This window comes from Canis aureus, chromosome 3 (assembly GCF_053574225.1).
Source record: "Canis aureus isolate CA01 chromosome 3, VMU_Caureus_v.1.0, whole genome shotgun sequence".
Lineage (NCBI taxonomy): Eukaryota > Metazoa > Chordata > Mammalia > Carnivora > Canidae > Canis > Canis aureus.
The window spans coordinates 12,124,183-12,150,278 of NC_135613.1; the positions used below are offsets into that span (position 1 = coordinate 12,124,183).

The window sequence follows — 26,096 nt, forward strand, 5'->3', positions numbered from 1 at the left end:
AATAAAACGCACAGCATACTGCTCAAAATGCAGTATCTCAATAACTATTTACTGCTATCATCAGTAGTTGGGATAATAACAAGTATTTCCTGGTAGATGTACTCCATGGACCTCACAGACATTTCTTTTTTGAATGCCATTAGCACAAAACTACTCCTAGCAAAGATGACACAGTAAAAATAAAATCCTAGAGCCAGAGAGGATCTCAAGAGGTTACACTGTAAAGACTTGTGCTCAGAGCCTAAGGCATTAGAGAGATGCTTTCTCTTCTTTATTCTTTTAAAAGAAAAAAATCGATGTGGGTTTTATAGAATACCTACAGTTAACTCCTATTTTCCTGGTAATGGAAATGCTTTGAAGAAATGCTGAAGAGTCTGTAGTGAGAAAGAAAAGTGAATGACTTCATATCTGATTCTAAAATAAAGCCCCTGTTTCATTCTCAAAATCTCCCCAACCCTTTGAAAAGAAAAGATAATTAATATGTTTGTCATTCATAGGGTCTTAACACTGTTAGGGAGTTTACCGTGAGGTTGCCAAGATTTTGGATATTTTACTAAATGAGAGACATATCAGAAAATAGTTTTTAAAAAAAATAGATTTGTTCAGGTGGTTCCATAAATGTTGAGTTGGAGCTAGTCAAAGTTAATAAAATGTTTCTACCAACTGGGAGAGGAATTTATTGGCTATATACAAGGAACCCATACATTCTACATCTGTATCTCCTTCAGCATCAGAAGCACAAAAGAAATCACTGATGTTATAATATATGTTCAGAATACTCTGTTAGAAAACAAAAAAATAAATAAAATGTCTTAGAAACATTTTCATAAAACAATTAAAATATAGAAGCTTACTTAGATCAGAAGGTGCTAAGACCATCACCATATAGAAAATTCTTGTAGGCAATAATTCATTCTCTTAATGTCTCCAGTGATATTTTCTGGGTGTGTATGTATGTCCATCCATATTCTATCCATCTGATTTTCCTTCTTGAGCTAAGATACTAAGGAGCTTTTCAAATCATGAAGCCAATCACGGCCTCCAGACCCAAGCCATGAACCTAATTATATCAGAATGATTTGGGCATGTGGTTAAAAATGTAGATTTCCCAGCCTCACCCAGTCACTATCAAGTCAGGATCTCTAGGGATGGGGCCTATGAATCCACACTTTTGGTAGGTTCCCCAGTAAAACCAGATTAGGGTGGTTGGTATCACTATCAATTGGTATTCAGACTGTAAATATATCTGATAAACTGATGCTCTCGCTGACCATCTCTGCCCTGCTGCTTAACTGTATCTTCAAACAATAAAAATATGTTAATTCAGATTCTACAAGAAATGGACTTGGAGACAAGGATTCAAGGGAAAGCAGATTAATTGGGAAGTGTAGGGAACATTGATGGAGAAGGTGGTCAGGGAAAGGAAGGCAGCTAATAGGGTATGCAAGTGAGCTAGCTGCCTTGGAGACTAAAACATAATCCTACTGGGAAACTCTAAGGAAATAGACAAAATGCACATTTCAGAATTATTCCTTCCGAAGAGCAAGGGACCTGCGGTATTTATGTGGTATTTCCCAAGTCATTGATTGAAGATTGCTCCCAGAAGATGTTAGTCCCCAGCATTTCTCCCCTGCCCTGGCCTGCCCAGAGGCAGTAGGGCCCATGAAATGAGAGCCCAGATGTGCAGACAGTGACCCATCTGACCCCACTGGAGGGTCTGAAGGATATGAGTGTTGACATCCAGAGGTCCTCTACGAGTGATGAAGCACTTGGTACAGTGCCTGGCATGCTGGAGACCTGGTATTAATACAGTAATACAAATTGGTCTCATGCAATTTTACATGAAAAGTTTTCTCTCTTAATCTCAGTAGCTTCAGTTTTGTCTCCACAGTGGTTTTCAGATTTACATGGCATGTAATAACAACAACAAAAGTTAAGATTTTGTTTTGTTTTTACATTTTCCAGAAATTCTATAGCCAAACCCTGGTGTTCCAGATTGCCCAGAGTGCTCAGAAGCTTACGCTGCTGGCACAGGGGCAAGGTCTAGAGCCACACTTGGAATTTAGTCCTTCAATTCTGGAGCTGGGACCACTGCTGCCTTATGCACCTGGAGATGAAGCTGAGGTGGTGGTGAAGAATCCCTGTGGCTTTCCCATTGAGTTTTACTCCTTAGAATTTGACCAGCAATATCTCATAGAAGAGAAGGTGAGCAGAGGCCAAAACCAAATTCCATTTTCCTACTGCTCCTGGGCCCTGCCATGTACCTGTGCTCTTCCCTCAGCATGGACAACTTCCTCCTGACCTTTGCCCCTTCTTCCCCTTAAACTTTTCCTTGTCAATTTAAAGATCACTTTGTAGCCTTTCTTAACCCACTTCCCTTGCTCTGAGCAGAGTTCATTGCTTCTTTGTGATCTCATTACACATTTTAATCAACTAAGTGAAAAACTAATACATGCTCCTGGTTAAAATTCAAACACTAAAGAACATATACAGCAGTCATTATATTTGAAGTGAGTTTCTTGTAGAGAGCATGTAATTGGATCTCTTTTAAAAAAACATCTGGTAGTCTTTGTCTTTAATTGGTGTATTTAGACCATTTACATTTAATAAAATTATGTTAGGGCTTAAATCTGCCACTTTTTTTTCCTGTTTGTTCTGGGCTACATATTTTCCAATTGTTCCTCCATGTACTTTTTTTGACTTTTTTTTTTAGAGCAGTCTTAGGTTCACAGCAAAATGGAGGGGAAGTTACAGAGATTTCCCAAATACCCCCTGTCCCCCGCCCCACATACGTCCCCTACTAGTGTGGTACATTTGTTACAATTGATAAATCTACACACACATAATAATCATCAAAAATCCACAGGTTACATTAGAGTTCACTCTTGGTGGTGTACATTCTGTGGGTTTGAACAAATGCATAATGACATGTATCCATCATTATAGTATCATACAGAGTATTTTCACTTTGCTAAAAATATCTGTGTTCCACATATTCATCCCTTCCTCTTCCCAATCCCTGGCAACCATTGATCTTTTTACTATCTCTGTAGTTTGGCCTTTTCTAGAATTTCATATAATTGCAATCATATAGTATATCTTTTCAGACTGGCTTCTTTCATTTAGTAATATACACTTAAGTTTCCTTCATGGCTTGTAGCTCATTTCTTTTTAGTACTAAATAACATTCCATTGTCTGGGTATAGCAGTTATTTAGCCACTAACCTACTGAAGGACATCTCGTTTGTTTCTAAGTTTTGGCAGTTATAAATAAAGCCTCCATAAACATCCATATGCAGATTTTTGTGTGGACATAAATTTTTATCTCCTTTGGACAAGTACCAAGTACTACAATTGCTGGATCATATGGTAAGAGTATGTTTAGTTTTATAAAAAAAAAAAAAACAAAACTGCCAGACTGTCTTCCAAAGTGGCTGACCATTTTTGCATTCTCATCAGCAATGAGTGAAAGTTCCTATTGATCCTTATTCTTATCAGCATTAGATGTTGTCCATGTTTTGGATTTGGCCATTCTAATAGGTATGTAGTTGTATCTTGTTTTGATTTGCACTTGCCTGATGACATATGATGTGGAGCATCTATTCATATGCTTATTTGCCATCTGTATATATTCTTTGGTGCAGTGTCTGTTAAGGTCTTTGGCCCATTTTTTAATTGGGTGGTTTTCTCATTGTCAAGTTTTAAGCGTTCTTTACATATTTTGAATCACAGAAGTTTATCAGATATATCTTTTGCATATATTTTCTCCCATTCTGTAACTTTTCTTTTCATTCTCTTGACATTGTCTTTTGCTGAACAGAGGTTTTTAGTTTTAATGAAGTCCAGTTCATCAATTATTATTTTCATGGACTGTGCCTCTACTGTGTATCTAAAAAGTTGTCACTACACCCTAGGTCATCAGGATTTTCTCTTATGGCACCTTCTAGGAGTTTTATAGCTGTATGTTTTTCATTCAGGCTTATGATCCATTTTAAGCTTTGTGAAAGGTGTCAGCTCCATCTAGATTTGGGTCTCCTACATGTGAATATCCAGGTCTGGCATTGATTTTTGGAAAAACTATCTTTGCTCTTGTATTACATTTGCTCCTTTGTCAGAGTTCAGTTGACTATACTCATTTAGGTCTATTTGTGGGATCTCTGTTCATTCCACTGATCTATCTGGGTCCATTTTTATTCCCTCAACCCTGTTCTGCTACCTTGAGGCTGAGTTGTATGAACTACTCATTTATCTAAAGCCCTTAATACCTTACTTTTTAGAAACTGACTTAGTTCTCTACTATGAGCACTTATGAAGTTAGCTACTAATCTCTTTTTCTCTCTCCTCACCACCCTCTAATTTAAAATGATAATCTTTTCAATTAATGATTACTTGGTAATAATCTCAGGGGCACACCCTCCATATTTTGCTTCTTGTATCTGTCATGTCAGAGCTTACAATATTAGGATGTCAGAACCTAATTTCTATCACTTAGTTTTAGTTCTATATTTACATGTATTCAATGTTCAACACCAGTCCTTGTGGTGAAGCTTCTCCAGTCACCACTGTGTGGTCTGTAGTGGATTTCTCAGGAAGGGGCCATAGGAACACTATTCCCTGAGTATATATGCATGTTCATAACTCTTCATCTGTGGCTTTTATGCCTAAAGATGAGTTTGGTTGGATACAGTACCTTTTGCTTATGTTTACACTTGAATATCTTAAATGCATTGCTCCATTATTTTCTCCTGTACTATTCTTGAAGTCTGATACTTAGTTTTCTATTGCATATGAATTAGTTATCTATTGTTGCAAAACAAATTGCCCCCAAGCTTAGCAACCTAAAACAATAAACATTTGTGATCTCATGTTGTCTGTGGGTCAGGAATTTTAGGAATGGCTTAGTTAAGATGGTTCTGCTTCCTCTGGACTCTCCCCCAACTCAGCCTTTGAGTGTTCTATCTTCTTTACATCTAGTGCTTATGCTCTGCCCAATTTAGATTCTGCACCTAGAAGTTATTTTCAGAAGGGGAATTTTTCCCACTGGAAAGGAGCCTTTTCATTAGGTATCTATGAAATGCTCAATGGCTTATGTTGGCATTGCATCCCCTGCTGTGGGCCAGGTTCAATGGAAAGCAGAATCTAATAAGACTCCGAGATATGCATGCAGGTTTCATAAGGAACCAGGAAAAAATAAGGCAAGTAGACCTGGGTGGAGAAATGCATTGTGATGGAAGTACAGCCGAGACCTCAGCGAACCCCAAAAGAAGCTCCGGAGCTGGGCTAGCTCTTCAGAATTGCCCCAGTTGAAGCAAATCAGCCAGGCCTTTGTATGTCGGCATCACCCAATCTTTGGAATATTCCTTCCTTTCCCACTGACCTGCCATGCCAGCTCTGTCTGGTATCAAAGCTCAGTATATGAATGGGTCTATTCTAAGCTTTCTTTTCTATATCATATCACTGGTCAGTTAATCTATCCCAGTATCAATCCCACACTGTCTGTTACTCCAGTTTCAAAAGTCCTAATATCTAGTAGGGCAATCTTTATTCTTCTTCATTAATGTTTTAACACTCTTTTTTGTAAACATTTTATTTATTTATTTATTTATTTATTTATTTATTTATTTATTTATTTGAGGGAGCTGAGAGAGAAGAAGAGGCAGGCTCCTTGCTGAGCAGGGAGCCCAACTTGGGGCTCAATTCCAGGACCCTCGGATCATGACCTGAGCCAAAGGCAGATGCTTAACCAACTGAGCCTCCCAGGGACCCCAGCATTTTTTTTACCATATTTTACATTCAAGTATAATTAATATACATGATTATATTAATTTTATGTGTTTTAACTATTCTTAGCCCTTTGTTATTCCATATAAACTTTAGATTGAGCTTCTTAACAGTGGTTTTCACACAACTGAAAATAGTGATCCTGGAGAAAGGTTATGTAACAAAACAGATTTTTCACATATATTAGGCTGTATAGGAAGCGGCTGCTTTCTACAACTCTATTGCACCATGTTTTATAAATATATAGAAACACTAGGGTTATCAAATTTAATAGGAAGAAAAACAAGTTACATAGTTAAATTTGAATTTCACATAAAAAACAGGAAATACTTTATATGGACAGTTATACACTAAAAAATTATTCATCTGAAATTCAGATTAAACTGGGCATCCATATTTTATCTGACAAGCCTGAAACACATCCCCTCCCTACCCCTCCACATCCCCCTGCCCCCACACACGTAATACCATTTTACCAGTTTTTCCCTGGATCCTCTATTTACAAGACAGCCACTTTCCTTGTATAACACTGCTAACCACAGTATTTTTCAAGAATATGTCACTCAAAGTGGATAATGGAGTTCTATACTTTTGTCAATAGAAAAAAGAAAAATAGTATATGTTATTTGTAAAACAAGAAGGAATCTCTTCCACATGTGACATGTCCAGGCTCAAATGGGGCAAAATCAAGATCCTATATCCCCAAATTCAGGGCCCAGCCTTACTTTTTAAAAGATATCTCCAAAGGCCCATTGTACACTCCTCAGGCTCAGGCAGGAGCAAAGCTCTTACAAGTGGGTAGCCCCTCTGAGGGCTGTCAGGAGGAAGCTTCCAGGACAGCCAACAGAAGTTCCCCCTTACCCTCTTGCAGATCTTGCGAACGCTGAAGGGCTATGATTCCTACAACACCCTGCTGCTGCCTCCCCGCCTTCCCGGGGAAAAGCTGCCCCCAGAGCTGTATGACTACTTTAAGGAGATGAAACGGTCAAAAGAGGAACAGATGAAGGCAAAGTACCTGGAGAGTCTGGTCCAGGAAAATGGTGAGAGTTCAGTGCCGGTAGCCCACCTTCCACCCCTGCCCTGGCACCCTGGAAGTATCCCTGCTGAGAAGCCAGCCAGTTACTGAGCACCTGCTATGTGCCAGGCACATGCTAGGCACCTCACATATTTTATTTATATATCCCCACTGTATGGATGCAGAGTCAGGGATACATTCTCCCACTAGAGTCTAGTGGGGAGTTAAGACTTAAAAACAGTTGGGTGATGGACATTAAGGAGGGCACTTGAAGTAATGAACACTGGGTGTTATATGCAACTGATGCATCACTAAATTCTACCTCTGAAACTAATAATACAGTATATGTTAAGTTAAATTGAATTTAATTAGTAATTTTTTTAAAAAAACAGCAGACATAGGTATAGATAAACCTTTGCTAGTTACCAAGCCTTGTGCTGCCGGCTTTACATATATATATGAGAAACTAAAGCATTGAGAGTCCAGGTCCACATTTTTTTTAAGATTTATTTATTCATAAGAGACGGGGTGGGGGGCGGGCAGGGACACAGGCAGAGGGAGAAGCAGGCTCTATGCTGGGAGCCCGATGTGGCACTCGATCCTGGGTCTTCAGGGTCAGACCCTGGGCTGAAGGTGGCGCTAAACCACTGAGCCACCCGGGCTGCCCCAGGTCCACATTTTGAAGGGTTCAAGCCCACATCACTCTGACTCCAGAGTCCATGGTGGTAACCACAATGCTCCATAGCTTCGGTGTGCCCAGGTGATGGGAGGTAACACATCGCACAGGGTACAACTTGGTGCCCTAAGAGAGGGTAGGGAGTAGAGGTTCACACAAGGGAGAGGTTGGCCCTCCATGGTCCTCGAGGCCAAACTTCAATCATAAAACTGGACTATGCACTTGTAACCTGCCTCTTCCAGGCCCATCATCCACCAATGGGCTCCCTGTGTGCACTTGAGCATCAGAGCTCCTGAATGACCTGTAGCACTGTGTGGCTTGTCATGATTCATGCTTCTGCTTCCTGTTTACCATGGATTCATCCTGAAAATGCTACATTTCAGTGCCCTCCCTGTTGCTACATGCTCTCTTTTTCTATGTAATAGCCATTGCATGTGTAATTGTTTTCTTCATACCTGCCTGCTCCCCAAATGAGAAGCCCCCATAAAGGCAGTGATCAAGCATTCCCCACTTATAAACCCAAAGCATGGAATAGCACCTGATACATCATGGTGCCCAATAAATACATGCCAGGAGAGTGAATGAATAAATTGAATGGAGTCCATTTGCTCCTACCCTTGGGTTTGTCTTGCCTCTCAAGGAAGCTAGTCAGAGAATGCTAGCTTCTGAAAATGAGAGAAGACTACCTCTCTCCTAAATCTCTTGGTCAATGTCATTGAGCAGTGTTAGTGAGCTAGAGCTGCAATCACAAAGACCACAGATGGGGTGGCTTAATCAACAGAAATTTATCTTCTCACAGTTTAGGAAGCTCAATGTCTAAGATCAGGGTGTCAGCAGGTTGTTTTCTTCTGAGCCTCCTTCCTTGGCTTGTAGATGGCCATCTTCCCCCAGTGTTCACATGGTCTTCCCTGTGGGTGTTTGTCCAAATCTCTTCTTAAAGAACACCAGTCATACTGGAATGTGGGTGGAGAAGGACACTCATATGACATCATTTTAACTTTATTACTTCTTTAAAGGCATTATCTTCAAATATAGTTATATTCTGAGGCACTGGGGAATTAGGATTTCAACCTAAGAATTTTAGGGGAACCAGTTAAGCCTACAACAAACACCAACTATGTTCCAAGAATGGAGCTGAAGTACTATAAAGAGATCAATTAAACAAGGCCCTGTCTTTGAGAGCCAGAGTCAGGAAGGGAATGCAGAGTAGAGATTCTGAAACTCAAAACCACTGCCCAGTGGCCTGGAGCAGAAAACTGCAGGGGCTGCCAGGTACAACGGGCACTATGAAGTCAGAGGAGGGCCCTATCACTCTCGTCCCCAGTGGACAGTCAGGGGTCCATTTTTTCATTTGGCCCATTGAAAAGTGGCCAAGAATGGGGACCCAAGGGTCCAGAGGGAGCAGGCAGGTGCATGCTGTACTTTTCCTCAGAGCCTCTACTCCCTCCACTCTCATGTGCAGATTGTCCTCCTTGCTTCCTGCACCATGGCCAGGGAGGAGAGTTAAGGAAGAGCACTGACCTCTTTGCTTCAAATTTAACTTCTTAACAAAGACAATGTCTTGCCCTCCCCTTCCCCAGGGTAGAGGGGGTCATTTCGTGCAATCACAGCCCACTTGTAGGGTGAGTGACTAACAGTGGGGAGAGTGCTGGGCAGACAAAACGGTACATGTGCTTAACAATGACATGCACAAATGTTCATGAGGGAACACGGGCTACAAATTGGAATATACAATATGATCCCAAGTTCATCTTTGAAAAATGAGAAATGAAATGAACAATCAGAGAGCTTGAGGCTCTTCTATACTGGTATCATAAAATACAGCTGCAATTTCTCTGTCACTATTTCCTTTCTATGTCTCTTTCACAGATGAATTTTATAATTCTTGCTCTCCTGAATTTTCTAAATTTTCTGAAGCAACTGTATAATTTTAGTACTTTTTTAATGTTAAGATGTAGAAACACTCTGGGCAAAGAAAATTCTTAACAGCCAACTGATTGCAGTTGCAGTTCTTATTTCTTGGGGTTGGCTAGTCAGGGGTGATGGTAACCAGGTGATTCTCCACTTTGTCTCTCTCACTTTCTGTCCCCATCTCCCTTGTCCCCCTCCCAACTGTTCCTCGTGTGTTTTTGTCCTTGGCTTTCTGGCAGAGGATGAAGACATGCCTTCATCAGAGTTGGGAACCTCTGCCAGTACGAAGAGGACCTCACTTAGCCAAGGGATCTCGGTCACATCCAACCTGGAAGAGCGGCATATCCCTACAGTCGAGTCCAAGACCTATCCTGATGAAGAGGAAGATGAGGAGAGCCTGGAAAAAATAATGTTTCAAAGTAAATAAGCATTTTGTCATTTTGGTACCAGTTCTCTCTACACAGAGATGGGAAGACTGTCCAGTGCCTTTCTACTTTTCTCCCTAAAATGCACCCTTGAGCCTTCTTGCAACACTGCATATTAATTCTGCAGTATGAATATGCCATCGATTATTCAGCCACTTCCTGTCATGCTGCAAATTCAGCTAGTTTCTAGTATTATTTTTTCAGCAGTGCAGATTCCCCCCAAACAGAGTTAACAGTCAGAGAGTATCTGTATTTTCAGTTCTAGTAGCTGTGGACAAATTATTAACAAAAAAGGGCACTCTCATATGCTGCACGGGGGAGTGAGAACATTTGTAGCAGATTGTCATTGTACAATAGTGTTGGAAAAAGAAAATGTTGTTCACCTTTCCATCAGACCAAGTGAATTCCAGACCTGTCCACATGCACTCACTTGCACACATATACTCTTAATTTGCAGGTGACAAGTTACAGAGCATTGACAGCCACTCCACAGAAGTTGGAGAAGTAGAGAACAACCCAGTGAGCAGGGCAATCGCTCGCCACCTGGGCATTGATATTTCTGCAGAAGGCCGCATGACCAAGAACAGGAAAGGCATCGCCATTATCATCCATGGGACGCCATTGTCAGGTATGCCATAACTTTGAAGGGTTGCCCCATTGGGTTTTTTTTTTTTAAGATTTTATTTTTATTTATTCATGAGAGACACAGAGCAAGAGAGAGAGAGAGAGGCAGAGACACCGGCAGAGGGAGAAGCAGGCTCCATGCAGGGAGCCTGATGTGGGACTTGATCCTGGGTCCCCAGGATCACCCCCTGGGCTGAAGACGGTGCTAAACCGCTGAGCCACCCAGGCTGCCCCCCATTGGGTTTATGGTGAAGGTTGCACATGTAATTTTTGAGATAATAAAAGACTCTTTTGTTTGAAATTTATATAGCACAGGACTATCCCCAAACTACTACATTGCCAACCGCAGAGATGCAGAGCTAGAGAAAAGAGCAGGGACCCTTTATTTTTAATTAATACATCTCTGAATTGTTTGAGCTTATATTCTTTCAATAATTTAAAATATTAAAATATTAGAGAAAAATCCAAGACATTAAATTATTTAAAAGGGGGGGGAATGTGTGTAGACCCTTTGAACTGGCAATATTCCTTCTATGAATTTACCTTAGGAAAATATTTAATGATGTGGACAAAGATTAACTGCACAAATGTTCACTGCAGCATTCCTTACCATTCCATACTGAAGCTTTCAGTATGGGAGACTGGTTAATTAAGCCTTAGTACACTCACATAGTAAGTTGTTTTGCCACTAAAAACAGTGTTTCATACATCTATGTTTATAGCAGCACTACTCACAATAGCCAAAAGATGGAAACAACCCAACCGTCCATTGACAGATGAATGGAAAAACAAAATATGGTGTAATAGGCCCAGAAAAGAGGGGCCTGCTACAACATGGATGAACACTGTAGACGTTATACTCAGTGAAATCATTACCAAAGGGCAATTGCTGTATGATTCCACTTATATGAAGTACTTAGAGTTGTCAAATTCATAGAAACAGAAAGTAGAGTGGTGGTTTCCAGACTGGGCAAAGAGAAGGATGGGTGGGGGGTGCTTTTTGTGTACAGAGTTTCCGTTTGGGAAGATGAAAAAGTGCTGGAGCTCTATGGTGGAGATGGTCACACAACAATACGAATGTGCTTTTGCAACTTAACTGTACACTTAAATATGGTTAAAATGATAAATTTTGTATGTATATCACTACAGTTTTTAAAAGTTGCCATAGAAGTGTGTTGAATTAATGGAAAGATGTACATGATACATTATTTTAAGTGAGAAAAAAATGTCAGACTTAGGATTTACAATCTGTATTAAATTTATATTGCTTCTGTAACAGCCACACACTTAATAAGTTGAAACAATGCAAATTTACTTTCTACAGATCAGAAATCTAAAATGTGTCCATAAGGCTGCATTCCTTCTGGGAGTATATAGGAGAGGATCCATTTCCTTGTCTTTTGTAGCTTCTAGAAATGTCATCAGCATTCCTTGGCTCGGGGCCCCTTCCTCCATCTTCAAAACCAGCATCATGGGGGCATCTGGGTGGCTCTGCTGGTGAAGCATCTGACTCCCAATTGGCTCAGGTCAGGATGTCAGGGTCGTGACTTTGAGCCCTTCAGTGGGCTGCCCGCTCAGCAGGGAGTCTGCTTGATATTCTCTCCTGCTCCCTCTGTCCTTCCCCCTGCTCATGACTCTCTCTCAAGTAGATAAATAAATAAGCCTCTAAAAAAAAAAAAAAACAAACAAAAACGAAACCCAGCATCATAACATCTTCCACTCTCTCTTCCTTTTTCATCATAACATCACCTATTGACTCTGACCCTCCTGCTTGTCTCCGGTAAGGCCCTTGAGATTACATTGGATAATTAAGGATAATTTCCCATATCAGGATCCTTAACTCAATTGCAACTGCAAAGCCTCTCTACCACATAAGATAACATATTCACGAGTCACAGGCATTTGGACGTGGATGTTTTTGGTGGTGGTTGGGGGGCCAGGGGTGGGTCCATGTTCAGCCTACCACAGAACCCATTTCTTTTTCCTGAGAAATATAAATAAGTTAGTTATATATGCATACTTAGCAGCCATATACTAACTGTAATACCTCTGGATGAGCAGATTATGGATTTTTTTCTTTTCTCCTGTTTGTTATTTGAATTTTCTGTTTTCTTTTTAATGAGCAGATATTTTGAAATGAGGAGGGGGCAAAAAAGATCAACACAAGTTATCCTTTAAGCCAAAAAATCTTCCCATTAGAATCAGAGTAGAGCTACAAAATTTTTAAAGATAAATAATTTTTAAAATAAAAAAATTTTTAAAGGTAGAATCACCTTTTAACTGAGGAGAAGACACAGATTGTGCGTTGCCATCACACAGGGCACAGCAGAGTGAGAACCAGAACCCATGCGGTTCAGGTCTTCCTTCTCTTTTCTCCTTCCACCTCTGGCCACACAAGAGACTTAACAGCAAAGCACTTGGAGATATCACTTCACCAGGATCTCTGTTCTAGAAGCTTCTTCCATTTAGGACATGGGGCACCTGAGAGCCAGGATATTCAACCTCCTGGCCTTTTTTTGCAGGAAAGACAGCTACTGCAATCAGCATGGCTAGATACTACAATGCAGCCTGCTTGAACATTGACTCCATCGTGCTTGAAGCGATCACTGACGGCAACAACATCCCGGGGATCCGGGCCCGTGAGCTCTGCATCAGGGCTGCCATAGAGCAGTCCATGAAGGAGGAAGAGTCTGGTAAGAGCCATTTCTCCTGGTTTTCTGTGGTCAAGTGGCTGGTACCCCTGCTGCTAATACCCAGGTTCTCTGTGTCCCCCACTGAGCTTTTCTCCCCAAGCCCGGTTGGAGGCTGACTTACAACATGCTCCCAGCTTATAGCCCAAGGACGAATTCTCTTCACCAAGCATCTACAGCTCTCCCTGCTGCCCAGGACAGGCATGCACTTGGCTCTCCAGGGAACAGGACAGTGAATAAGATGCAGCCTACGCCTTTGAGGGTGACCTGTGAAAGGGAAACAGACGTGGGTTTGTTCAGAGCACAGGGAAATAATGTAATAGGGATGGGAAGGACAGGATGGGAAGGGCCAAAGGGCAACTTTGGGATGGCTGGGTTCCAACAAGCATGATCTGGGGAAGTTTTCGTGAAAATGAGCTTTGAAGGAGCAGGAGAACATTGACAGGCAAAGGTGAAGACAAGGACCTTCCAGCCTGAGAAGGCAAGGGAACCAACAGTAAATGAGAGGAAAGAATGCAGGCTGAGGTCCATCGTAGTTGACCTTGATGCCAGGAGTAAGAATTTGGATTTTATTTTGAAGGAACAGAGGAGTCAGGTGGTTTTCACCCTTGGGAGAAATGGTCAGAGTCACAGTGGGAAGGCAGGAGCTCTTGTAATGTCTTGTAAAGGAAGCAGTGGAGATACTGAGGCTGAACAGGCTCGGGCCAGCTGCCCCAAGGGGGAAGAGGCATTCCAGATGGTCACATTGAGATTTCTAGTCATAGAAACCAGGAGACTGATGTCATTTAATTTACCAAGATAGGAAACATGGGAGGAGGAGAAAGTTTGCTGGAGAAGAATATTAATTAAGTTTTTGAACCCCATTGTAGTGAGGCCTAATGTGGCCTGTCTACCAGAGGTTGGGAATCCTGGCTCCATTTGATTGTCTAAGGACCTAGAAGGCAGAGGAATGGCTGCTCAATGGGAAAATATACTGAAGTAGAGTGACTGCTCTGAGCGAACTATTTCTATATAAATATTCATAACAGCATAACATCATTTCTTTTTTCTGAGAGGGAGAGAAAGAGAGCAGGGGGAAGGGCAAAGGAAGAGGGAGAGAGAGAATCTCAGTTAGGCTCCATGCTCAGCATGGAGCCCAATGCAGGGCTCAATCCCACAACTGCAAGATCATAACCTAAGCCAAAATCAAGAATTGGTTGCTTAACCAACTGAGCCACCCAGATGCCCGCATAACATCATCTCTAGCAGTGCACTGCTAGTTGATTGATGAAAGTGCCTGCAGCTTTCAGGTATGTCCTCTCCCCTTAGTACTCTGCATGGGATGCTTAGGGAAATCGAGGATTCTTTGCTGGGAAGATAAGAGAAATAGCTTTTTTAGTAGAGTAAGGGAGGAAAAATAATTTTCTCTGTCCTTCTGAATTCTTGGCTTAAACTGTTGTGATGAAAGATTAACAAGAAGAAAACAAGTTTATTAACATGTATCTTTCACATGTCCATGGGAGATACTCAGGAGGAAATGAGGTACCTTACAATTCTGAATTAAATACCATCTTCACCGGGAAAGAAGAGGAAGGAGATAGTCCTCTTAGGGGAAAGCAAATGAGTTTTAAGAAAGACGAGTGGTCCCATAGAAGAATGGATGAAAGTAGAAAGTTTGTGACAAGTGTGTCTGGATGTAGTCTCCTCTCCTGTGATGAGTCAGTGGATCCTTCCTGGTAGATGGAACTCCCAGGGCAAGGATTTGTGAGCAATGAGTTCCCTTTGGATGCCTCTCCTTAGGCTGATAAGGGAAGGTCAGAGAAGACTTCTCCCTGCATTTGCTGTTGTTCAGGTGCCCACAGCTCAAAAGAGAGCAGCATATTTTGAGGGGGCATACCCTGAACTCCTAAAGTCATATTTTGGGGTAACCTATTCTGCTACCTTTAGTGGGAACTCCAAGCTGCATCATAATTCTGGTTCTCTTAGATTTTTGCTTCCTCTTCTCTCAATTAAACTACATTTCAGAGGTCTTTGGAGCTGTGTTGGTGTCCCATAACCAATTCTGGATTTGCGTTTCTTATCTGAGAAGGTAATGTCAGGCTAAAGACATAACTGGGGGAGGCTTCCTCAACAAAACAAGAGGTGTAACTGCTGGAAGAGAGCAAAGTTCCAGAAGTTCCAGAAAGTTGCAGAAAGAGGAGAGGGATGGGAAGGACAGGATGGGCCATTGGAGAACACTCACATTTTAGGAGTAGGAGATGGAAGAGAAGCCAAAGAGTCCAAAGAAAGCAAAGTGAGGAGGGTCAGAGGGGTGGTGGGCAGTCAGGAGAGCAGGACACAAGGAAGTCAAGGAGACTGAGCTGCGGGAGGGAATAGGGTGAGAAGGGCTTTCACACCTCTCCAGAGACTTCATGGGGCCTGGGGGGACCCTTCCTGCCTTGTTTGTCTCATAGGCCTTGTCTCTGGTTCATACAACACTTACTTGACTTCCTTATTCCACTATCTGTCGACTCCACTAGAATGTCAGCTGGAAGCAGGGATGCATGTTAGTTCTTCACTGATATATTCCCCACACCTAGAATGGTGCCTGGCACAGAGTAGACACAGAGGAAAGACTTCCCAAAATGTACTGAATCAAAAAGTGAAAGTAGTCAGAGTTAGCTGAAAGTACAGATAGAAGGAGCCCTTAGAGAGGGCCACTGTGGTTCACAGTTCAGAGGGTACTTTGGAGAAAACCCTTTCAATGGAGGGGTTAACCCCAAACCTGCTATTCCCTATGGAATCCACAGGCTGTCCTGGAGTGGAAGTGACAAATCTAATCCTGCCTGTCCCACACAGCACCCACTAGCCACCTGAAATGTGGCCAATCCAAATTGAAACGTGCAGCTAGGGGTTTTCTTTGAAGATGTAGTCTAAGTAAAAGGCTATAAAATAACAGAGTAACAATTTTTACGTATTGTTTACATGTTGAAATGATCACATTTTGCATATATTGGGTTAAAGAAAATATACCATTAAAATCCATTTGGACTTTCTTAATGCAGCTATTAGAAAATTGTAAATTACATACATATTACATATCTACTGGACAGACGTGGTCCACACTACTGTTTTAGAATTTGGGCAATGAGGGAAAGGGAGGAGATGAAATGATGATTTCTTAAAAGAAATGCAAAGTGGAATGAAAACTCTTGTTAGTATTATACCAGGAAGAGCTGGCTTTTTAAGATACAGTGGAATGATAGCGTGGGCAGGGAAAGCTGAAAGGCCTAAGGACAGCACAGAAGAGACTGCACAGCCATCAGTGAAGGCCATGCCCAGGGAGGCACAGGACTCAAGGCAAAGTGAGTAGGTAGGGGAGGCTGGAGTGGTGGTTATGGAGGCAGAGCCTGGAGGGGCTGGAGGTGACAGGGCCTGGATGAACACAGGACCAGCCAGAAGAACGAGGCACAACTGTTCCACTGGTGGCTTCAGGCTCTTGACCCCCCATCCCACCCCCAGCCACCTCCAGGTGCAACATGGAGTCCTTGTATCCATAATCATCTCCTGGGGGAAGGACTGAGGGAGATGCACAACAAGATAAAGCGAAGTAAGCATAGTGACAACTCTCAAGGGAGTCCTGAGGGTCTGTTTGCCAAAACAGTCAACAAGGAATAATGAGTCTTCCCAAGTCTGCTTGTGCGCTGGAGAAACATGAAGCTGCCCAGCGCGCAGCCGCATCACCTCATCTTAGTGTTAGGGTCCCAGGGCGGGGCTGTAGTGTACCAGCAGTTTCAGAAGACTTGCCCTCTGGGCTGGAAGAGAACGTGGGGCAGACTAACATAGGACCCATTGGGAAGATGTGCAGCAGAGAAACCTGGGCTCCAGGCCCATCGTCATCCAGCCTTGGGGACTGGAGCCTTTTCTCCCAGCTCCTCCCAGCCAGCTGCAGGTAGAGATGGTTTTGTGTTCCTCGGGAGAATCGCACCAGGTGGGGATAGGTTTTGTGCCATCCCCACCATTAGTTTCTTATTATCCTAAGGCAACTTTTAATATAAATCCACTCTCTCTGTGTAGCCCAGGAGGTTGCTTCGGGTCAAACTGCTGTGGGACAAACACGACTGAGCAGCGATACCCTGGGCAAGTTGACATCAGAATCCACCCTGGTAACCCCTGAAATGAAACCTGCGAAGACGCTGCGTGGAAGCATGTTGATCTCCAAAAGCAAGGCAGAGAGCCATGGTTCTGGGTCCCAGAAACAGCATCACCAGCACGCGTCTGAAACACCGCAGGTACCAATCAGGGCCCCCCACAATAAGGGTGGGGGTCCTTCCCCCCAGTCCTTCCTCCTTGGCATCCTGCAGCCTCCATTGGTGTGGGTGCCTCTGCAGATTCATGATGCAGGTCCAAAGAGGTGGTCAGCAGTAGCTTTAATTTTAGGCACTGGGTTGAGTGCTACCAAGTGAAGATGAATAAAGCAAAACCAAGAGTCTGCACTCCAGCGGTACCAAGAGTCTGATGAAGGAGATAACCACATGTTCAAATACTTGCAATAGAATGAGACTGGTGACAAAAACCCAAAAGAATTGGGTTGAGCCATATGAAATAGCCAACATTCCGCTGCTGGAACAGCAACTTCATATGGCTCAGCCTAATACTAAAGGAATGCCAAGTATGAAACCATTTGTGTAAATTGGGCAGGGCAGGGGCAAGGGTTTTAGGGAGCTGCACGGGAGTCTTAGAAAGTGAAGAAGTCAGAGAGTTTGAGCCTCAGCCAAGGGACTTTGAGAAACAATTTTGGTGGGATAGCAGGTGCTATAGCAAGAGATAGTGCATGGCACCATGAAAGATAGGTGGGGGATCCCTGGGTGGCGCAGCGGTTTGGCGCCTGCCTTTGGCCCAGGGCGCGATCCTGAAGACCCGGGATCGAATCCCACGTCGGGCTCCTGGTGAATGGAGCCTGCTTCTCCCTCTGCCTGTGTCTCTGCCTCTCTCTCTCTCTCTGTATGACCATCATAAATAAATTTTAAAAATTTAAAAAAATATTAAAAAAAAAAAAGAAAGATAGGTGGGTGAGGAGTTGCCAGTGGGAAAGCAGAGTCAGGTGGGTGTAGGCTTCCACCATGTTTAAAAGAAAAGGAAAAAAGACTAGTTGTTAGAGGAGCAGACCTAGGGTCAAGAGAGTTCTCTCCCTGGAAGGAGGTGGAGGCACAAGCAGGTCTATAAGGAAGGGAGCTGCTAGGGGGGTATAAGGTGATGATATGCCCAAGAGGGAATGAGATTCCTCGAGAAGACAGGGAGCACAGGACAAAGCATAGTCAATGCAGTCAGAGGCCCGTTTCTTCCAGAGTCAGTAAAGGTGAAAACAGATGCAGCTGTGCATTGGGGAGGCAAGGTGGAGAGCAGAGGCTGGGGAAGGTCTTGTTGAGTGGCTCTGGGAACGCATGCGGGACACAAAGTCTTTGTAGGAGGCGTTGAGGAAGTTGGCAAAGCATTGAAGTGTCCACTGGGGGCAGGGGGGATAAAACCAGAAATTGGTGGTGGACAAAAGAAAGTTGCAAATGCTGATGTCCCAGCCGAGACAGGAAGCCATAACTTCACAGTTGTTAAGATTTTCCTACGCGGCAAGTGGCAACCTCCATTCAGAGGTAGAGAGGGAAATTCTTATTGTAGGGGAGGGAGTGTGCTTAGAACCAGGGGTAAGGGAGGTGAGAGTGGCATCAGTATACAGGAAGCCCAGTCTCCAAAGAGAAGGAATCAAGGGTAGGGCAGCAGAATGGGAGAAACAAGAAGAGAGGAAGAGTCCATGGGTCTCGTTACCTTCTGAGAGCGCAGTGGGGGAGGGGGGAGGGGGAGGCATCTTGGAGGAGGTGGCTGAGGTAGACCGAGTAGAGGTGAAAGCCCCTGAAGGAGAGGAGGCCCACATGTTAGATGGGCTAGGCAGGTGGAAGTTTGAATGGGGCAAGTAGACAGAGTGGAAGCCACGGTCTGCACAAGAGAGGAGGTGTGCAGGTTGGATGGGATGTCCCAGGGGCTGAATTTGTGCCAGATGATGTCTCTGATCTTCAGTTCAGTCACACCTTCTTCTCCATGAAAATTAAAACCATTGACTCACTTCCTTTTGCAGCATTATTTAACCCTCTTTCTCAAGATCTAATATGTTCTTTACATAGAAGTCTATGGCTTATCTAGAACTCAGATTTGTATTAAACAGGGTGTTGTAAGGAATCATTTTCTTCTATTGGGTTCCATCCATCTGGACAGTGAAGTAAGGCCTTGAGAGTATATCAGAGCAGCAGAAAAGCCCATTTCTGACCCCAAATCCCTTTCAATAAACAGGTTAACTTAAAACCTGCTCAAGATTGTCCCCTCCCCCATGTGGCTGCCACAGTATGACAGGACTCACGCTTTGGACAACTGTCACCCTTGTCAGCATGCTTCACCCAGAGATGGCTGTTTGGTTTTCGAAAGCTCTCCTAAAGCATGAACTCCCCAATGACTAAAAGTTTAGTCATGTTGCTAAAGTGGGAAGAAATGTGTAGGGGATCCCTGGGTGGCTCAGCGGTTTAGCGCCTGCCTTTGGCCCAGGGTGTGATCCTGGAGGCCCGGGATCGAGTCCCACATTGTGCTCCCGTCATGGAGCCTGCTTCTCCCTCTGCCTGTGTCTCTGCCTCTCTCTCTCTCTCTCTGTGTCTCTCATGAATAAATAAATAAAATCTTTTTTAAAAAAGGAAGAAATGTGTAATATGTCATATAATGAAGATATGATCCCTAATATAAGGTCATTTATTTATATATCACCATGTTCTAAGAGAGCACCCGCTGGCAATCCTAATTTTTGGAATGACATTTAATCTAATACTATTACTTCTCAATTCCATGGCCTCCTCAGCTTTTCCCTCCTGTGGTCATGTTCTAGAACATATTTATCATTACCTATAAACTCCAAGACCTCTGCATTTACCCATCCTACTTCCTGACAGCCATCTTCTAACTTTCCTGATGACTTACTGGTCCCGTGCAAGCCTCCAGTCCACATCTTCACTGCCTGCCTCCCCCTTCACTTCCTTTCTTACCCAGTTTGGAATCCATGTCTGTCACTATAGGCACTCCCTTGCCCCTTCCCCTTCATTATACTCTGCAAGCAAAACTTCATCCCTGGTAAGCCAGATTCTCCACCTCCTCCGTGCAGGGTGGCTGCACACAGCTAGGAACAATCCTCTTCTCTCCTGAATGGTCTTCGTTTAAACTTAAGACCACAAATCTCACATAGACTCTTTAGTCTGCCCTGGGCAATTTGCCCTCCTCCTCTTCAAGATGACTATTTTATTGAGGTCATCACTCTCCAAACCTCTAAGGCCCTTTCCTGTTCCCCATTCCCAGCTAATGATCTCTCTCCTGACTACATGGAGGGAGCAGCAACACCAGAAGTCAACCACCTTATTCTCTCACCACCAGATCGACGAGCCGAGCTGCTACCTAGCCCAGCACCCTGCCTTCCCTGCCACAGAGCCACTGTCCCAGCTTTCACCTAAGCCCTGCACGTGTGCACTGGACCTCCCCCACTCCTCACTCGAGATCTGAATTCCTCCAGTCATCCCCTCTCTCCTATTTGCTTTTTGTCCTATGGGATCCTTCCCATCAGCATCTATGCATATTGTATTACCGCTCATCTGCCCCAAGACCCCAGATTCCCCTCTCACTTTGACTTATTCCAGGGAGGCCTCCTTTGTCCTTCCATGGTCAATCTTCTCAAGGTCGCAGGCATTCATCTTGCCAGATCCAGTCGCCTGTATTCTATCCTCATCTCTTGTGACGTCATAGCAGCTGATAACTCCGCCTCCTGGAAGTACTTCCTGGCCATCAGAATACCACACACTTCCAACTTTCCCTCTGCCTCATCAAGGACTCCCTCCTCTCCTCCAGCCTCTCTACCTCCTCCAGATCCTTAGGATTTGGGAATAGGCTAGAACTGAGTCCTCTACTCTTTTCTTTTTGTTATCTACCTTTTCTCTATAGGTGATCTCATGGCTTAAGTACTTAAATATTTCAAGTATGCGTGTGACCCTCAAATTTCTATCTTCACCCCTAATTTCTTCCCCAGCTCAGGTTCATACATCCAAGCTCACATTCACTATCTCTGTAGAATGGCTTAGAGACATCTCAAAATGTCTGTGTCCAAAAAGTGATCCTTGCCTACCCCCAAAACAGAACAAGACAAAAAAAAATTGCTCTTCCCTCAGTATTTCCTTTCTTAATAAATGACTTTATTGTTTTCCAACTTGATCAGGCCAAACTCAAGGAGTTCATTGTTGGGAGTGGAGGTGAAAGAAAGAGGGGCACCAAGTCCTTGTGGGATGGGATGTGGAAAAAAAAGTATCAGCCACTTCTCCCCGCCTCTACCATGACCATCCTCATCCCTGCCACCACCATCCTGCCTGAAGCACAGAAATATCTAACTAACTAGGCTTCCTGCTTCTACTCTTGTCACCTCAAGCAGCAAGCACAGTAGGCTTTCAAAAATAAAACCCAGATTACGTATCTGCCTGAAACATGCCAACACCTTCCCATAACACTTGGAATAAAATCCAGATTCCTTGCTATGGTCTACAAGCCCTGCATACTCACACCTGACTATGTCTCAGACTTTCACGAAGCCCAACCATCTTGTCCATTGCTCACTCAGTCCAGTTACACTGGGCTCCCATGTGCTCCCCAGACCCCAGCAAGTACACTCATGTGGAAGGAGCTTACTGTTCCCTCACGCAAAGACTTTTCTCAGACTCTTGTCTCGTTCTTTCATGTTACTGTCCAACCCTGTCACCGCTCTCTGGCCCCTTACCTCACACTTTTTCTCCCTGGAACTTGTCACTACCTGAGACTGTGCTGCTGATTTGTAGATCATGTGCTCCTTTTCTGGCTGCCCCATTTCAACACCGCCATCCGTGTTTGTTGTTGCATCCCTAGGGCTAGAGGGGTCCCTTATGCATAATAGGTGCTCAATTAATATTTGTCGAATGAATGAATAAATTCATGCTGTTCAGTACATGTACAAAGCACCTCCCACCGTGTTCCCACTTGAAGCTTACAACAGTTCTTTAAGGAAGATAGGAATTTGCCATTTTACAACACAATCCCCATTTTACAGATGAGGAAATGAGACCCAGAGAGATTTCACGATGTTCATGAGGTCATACGGCTTGTAAATGTGAGAGCTGCTGGGACACCACGTTGGATTCTAACTCCTGATCCTTCTCCTGCCAACAGGTTTCCTCCAGCCCGCTGCCTTCAGGGCCCACACAGCGCCGGCTCAGTGTCAGCGCCAGTATCGGAGGTGAGACCGGGCTCATGAGCTGTGTGCTCCCTGAGGACCTGTTCACCCAGATCCTGGCCGAGCGCATCCAGGTGAGTCCATGCCCACCCCCACAGAGCTACAGGGCTCACACTCCATCTCCAGAGGCCTTGGAGAGGAAAGATGGGTTCCTTCAGCCCCAACACTCATTTGCTTGTCCTCTTGACAGCCTCATCAGGCCCTGGCCCTGGTGCAGTCTGCATCCCGAAGCCACTCACCTTAAAGGACCAGTGAGCAGGTTACATATTTTAAAAAAGAGAAAGAGAAAGAGTTATTATATAGCCCTACAGTAATGTATTAAAAATCATAACATGGAGCCATGGAAAGTTAGAACTTAGAACTATATTAATTGGTATAAAAATTTGTCTTCAATATATTATTGAGGGGCACCTGGGTGGTTCAAAGGTTGAGCATCTGCCTTCGGCTCACAGAGTCCTGTGTCAGGCTCCCCACAGGGAGCCTATTTCTCTCTCTGCCTATGTCTCTGCCTCTCTCTCTGTGTATCTCTCATGAATAAATAAATAAAATCTTTAAAAATATATATTATTGAGAAAAGCAGGTTATGAGATAGTATGTAAAACACAAACACATTTCTATAAAAATATTTCTAAGTGTATATCATACAAACAGTCAAAACTCTAGAGGCACATGTAACTGTTGTTATCTTTGGTTAGCAGGATAGTGGATTTTTAGTTATCTCCATACGTTTCTGACTTATTTCACAGTGATAATTACTTTTAAAGTCAAGAAACACAATAAATGTTTCCAGTTTCTAAGTTAAAGAAGACAAGATTGCAGGATTTGGGAGGGGTACCACTTGAGGCTGTTTGCTGCTTATGGTTGACAGAGAGCTACATTGCTCACCAGGTCCTGGAGCTGTCCACTTGCCTTGTTTTTTTTTTTTTTTTTTTTTTTTTTTTTAATTAAGGCCACAATATTAGTTGCACAATTAAATATAACAAAACAGGGCCTGAACTTCCCAGGAGGGGAAGAATGTCATCACCAGAAATGACTCATAGTAATGTTTAACTGCTACTGTGTTGGTGCTGTCACTGTTAGCTTATCTGAGCCAGGAGGGCCAATAGGTGTGCAGGTATGCCACGTACCTGGGTTAAATCATTGGGACAGCCCAAAGTGAACCTGTCGAGCCGTCCTACTCAACGTACCAATCTTTGATGAAACATGAAGCTTGCACTGCTTCCTTCCTTGGCAGTCGTGCTACAAAGAAAACAAACAAACAAAAACTAGCAGTTAAAAAAAAAAAAAAAACTAGCAGTTGATGTAAATCATGTATTTAGTGATGTTGTTGATTTACATTCTGACACAAGATTCTTGTCTCATCAAAAACTGGTAGTTATGGGGTGCCTGGATGGCTCCATGGATTAAGTGACTGCCTTTAGGTCAGGTCATGATCCTGAGGTCCTGGGATCGAGCCACACATTGGGCTTCCTGCTCAGCAGGGAGTCTGTTTCTCCCTCTGCCTTTCCTCTTTTCTCTCTCTCTCTCTCTCATAAATAAATAAAATGTTAAAAAAAAAAAAAAAAAAACCGCAAAACTGGTAGTGATCAGCTCCCAGCCAGGGGTGGCCAGCCTATGTACTGCCCTTTGAGTAACACTGCATTCCAGCAGAGGGTGCCGTTCAATGATTAGTGTTATCAAGATCACTACACAGCAAGGCATTAATAACACGGAGGAAGGTACGAAGTGCCCACCTGCTACTGCTGCTGTCTGGTACGCGGTGATGGGAACATCGCGCCTTCCCGTCTGCGGTCCCTGAACCTCACAGGCCTTGCCTGACCCTCACTTTCACACCCAGTTTGCTCTCCTTATTTTCCATAGAGGCAGAATAAATCTTTCACTCTACAAATACAGATAATAAAGATCCTTCATGACTGATAAAATATGTGTCTGTTTCTCTTGTATTTCATAGCAGCACATTGAAAGTAGCAAGTGGAAGGGTGGCTTCATGGTATTTTCACTGGGGCCCCGCAGGTGTGCAGAGCCCACCGCAGCCCCCATGAAAGCCCCAATGGAAAGAATGAGCAGCGCTCTCCGTAGAGAACTTAGGGACTGTGGCCCCTGTAACTGTCTTTTTTTTTCAATTTATTTTTTTTAATAAATTTATATGTTATCGGTGTTCAATTTGCCAACATATAGAATAACACCCAGTGTTCATCCCATCAAGTGCCCCCCTCAGTGCCCGCCACCCAGTCACCCCCACCCCCCACCCATCTCCCCTTCCACCACCCCTAGTTCATTTCCCAGAGTTAGGAGTCTCTCGTGTTCTGTCTCCCTTTCTGATATTTCCCACTCATTTTTTCTCCTTTCCCCTTTTTTCCCTTTCACTATTTTTTATATTCCCCAAATGAATGAGACCATATAATGTTAGTCCTTCTCCGATTGACTTACTTCACTCAGCATAATACCCTCCAGTTCCATCCACATCGAAGCAAATGGTGGGTATTTGTCATTTCTAATGGCTGAGGAATATTCCATCGTATACATAGACCACAGCTTCTCTATCCATTCATCTTTCGATGGACACCGAGGCTCCTTCCACAGTTTGGCTATAGTGGACATTGCTGCTAGAAACATCGGGGTGCAGGTGTCCCGGTGTTTCATTGCATCTGCATCTTTGGGCTAAATCCCCAGCAGTGCAATTGCTGGGTCGTAGGGCAGATCCCTGTAACTGTCTTGGCTCTTACTGCGGTTTCAGCTGAGCGACTGCTTCCGAGGAGTGGTGTTCGACAGCGTCGAGACCCTCTTCGCTCGGAACGCAGCAACGGCTCTCCTCTGCCTGCTGAAGGCCATCGGCAACCGGGAGCACATCTACGTTATCAACATGGCCCAGGACTACACAGCCATGAAGGCCCAGGAGAAAGCCAAAAAGGAGCAGGAAGGTGAGGCCCCGTACCCTTCTGGGCCGTCCCTTCAGCAGAGCCTTAAGCCTTTTGCAATGCTCCCCCTCCACGGCGACCCGTTAGGAGAAGACACTATTCTATCTGCCATCGCACCAGTGCCCACCTCCACCCTGGGAGGTGCCTGGCAGATGCAGGTGACCTGCTGAGAGACTACAGGACAAGGAATGAACCCATAACAGACACATTCCCCTTTCCCCCAACAGCACACTGTGTCCCTTTGTCTTCTCTGTGATCACCACCAACCCCAGGGGAACACATCACCAGTCCCATCCTGACTCAGGTGACCAGTTGGCTGATTGATTTTGTTTACGGCACCCAGGCATTTCCTGACAGTCTAGAGGTGCTGATAACCTTTACAAACCAACTTCTACATTTTAGCCTGCCACATCCCAGGCACTGCCACCAACGTTCTCTACTCTTGAAATGTTTCTAAATGGCAGTTGGGGTGATTTAATCCTCTCAATAAATCTCTGAAGATCATTGTCCCCCTATTACAAATGAGGAGAATGAGTCTCAGAGATACCAAAAGTCTAGTGTAAGATCACACAGCAAAGGGGCATCTGAGTGGCTCAGTTGGTTAAGTATCCGACTCTTGGTTTCAGCTCAGATCAGGATCTCAGGGTCGTGAGGTTGAGCCCCATGTCAGGCTTCGTGCCGGGCATGGAGTCTGCTTGAGATTATTTCTCCCTCTTCCTCTGCTTTTCCTCCCCGTTCATACTCTCCCCTCTTCCTCTCTTACTCTC

General features: G+C 43.8%; 1 protein-coding gene across 8 annotated transcripts in view; it reads left to right on the forward strand.

Moving 5' to 3' along the window:
* HYDIN (HYDIN axonemal central pair apparatus protein) overlaps window positions 1–26,096 on the forward strand; it is a 384,136-nt gene that overhangs the window by 262,464 nt on the left and 95,576 nt on the right. For all 8 annotated transcript variants that reach the window (XM_077889901.1, XM_077889900.1, XM_077889907.1 and 5 more), the window contains 8 exons: window positions 1,966–2,205; window positions 6,653–6,821; window positions 9,623–9,802; window positions 10,266–10,436; window positions 12,955–13,125; window positions 17,158–17,372; window positions 22,348–22,485; window positions 25,149–25,332. In XM_077889901.1, coding sequence (XP_077746027.1) covers window positions 1,966–2,205; window positions 6,653–6,821; window positions 9,623–9,802; window positions 10,266–10,436; window positions 12,955–13,125; window positions 17,158–17,372; window positions 22,348–22,485; window positions 25,149–25,332 — 1,468 coding nt within the window. The remainder of the gene's footprint in view (window positions 1–1,965; window positions 2,206–6,652; window positions 6,822–9,622; window positions 9,803–10,265; window positions 10,437–12,954; window positions 13,126–17,157; window positions 17,373–22,347; window positions 22,486–25,148; window positions 25,333–26,096) is intronic.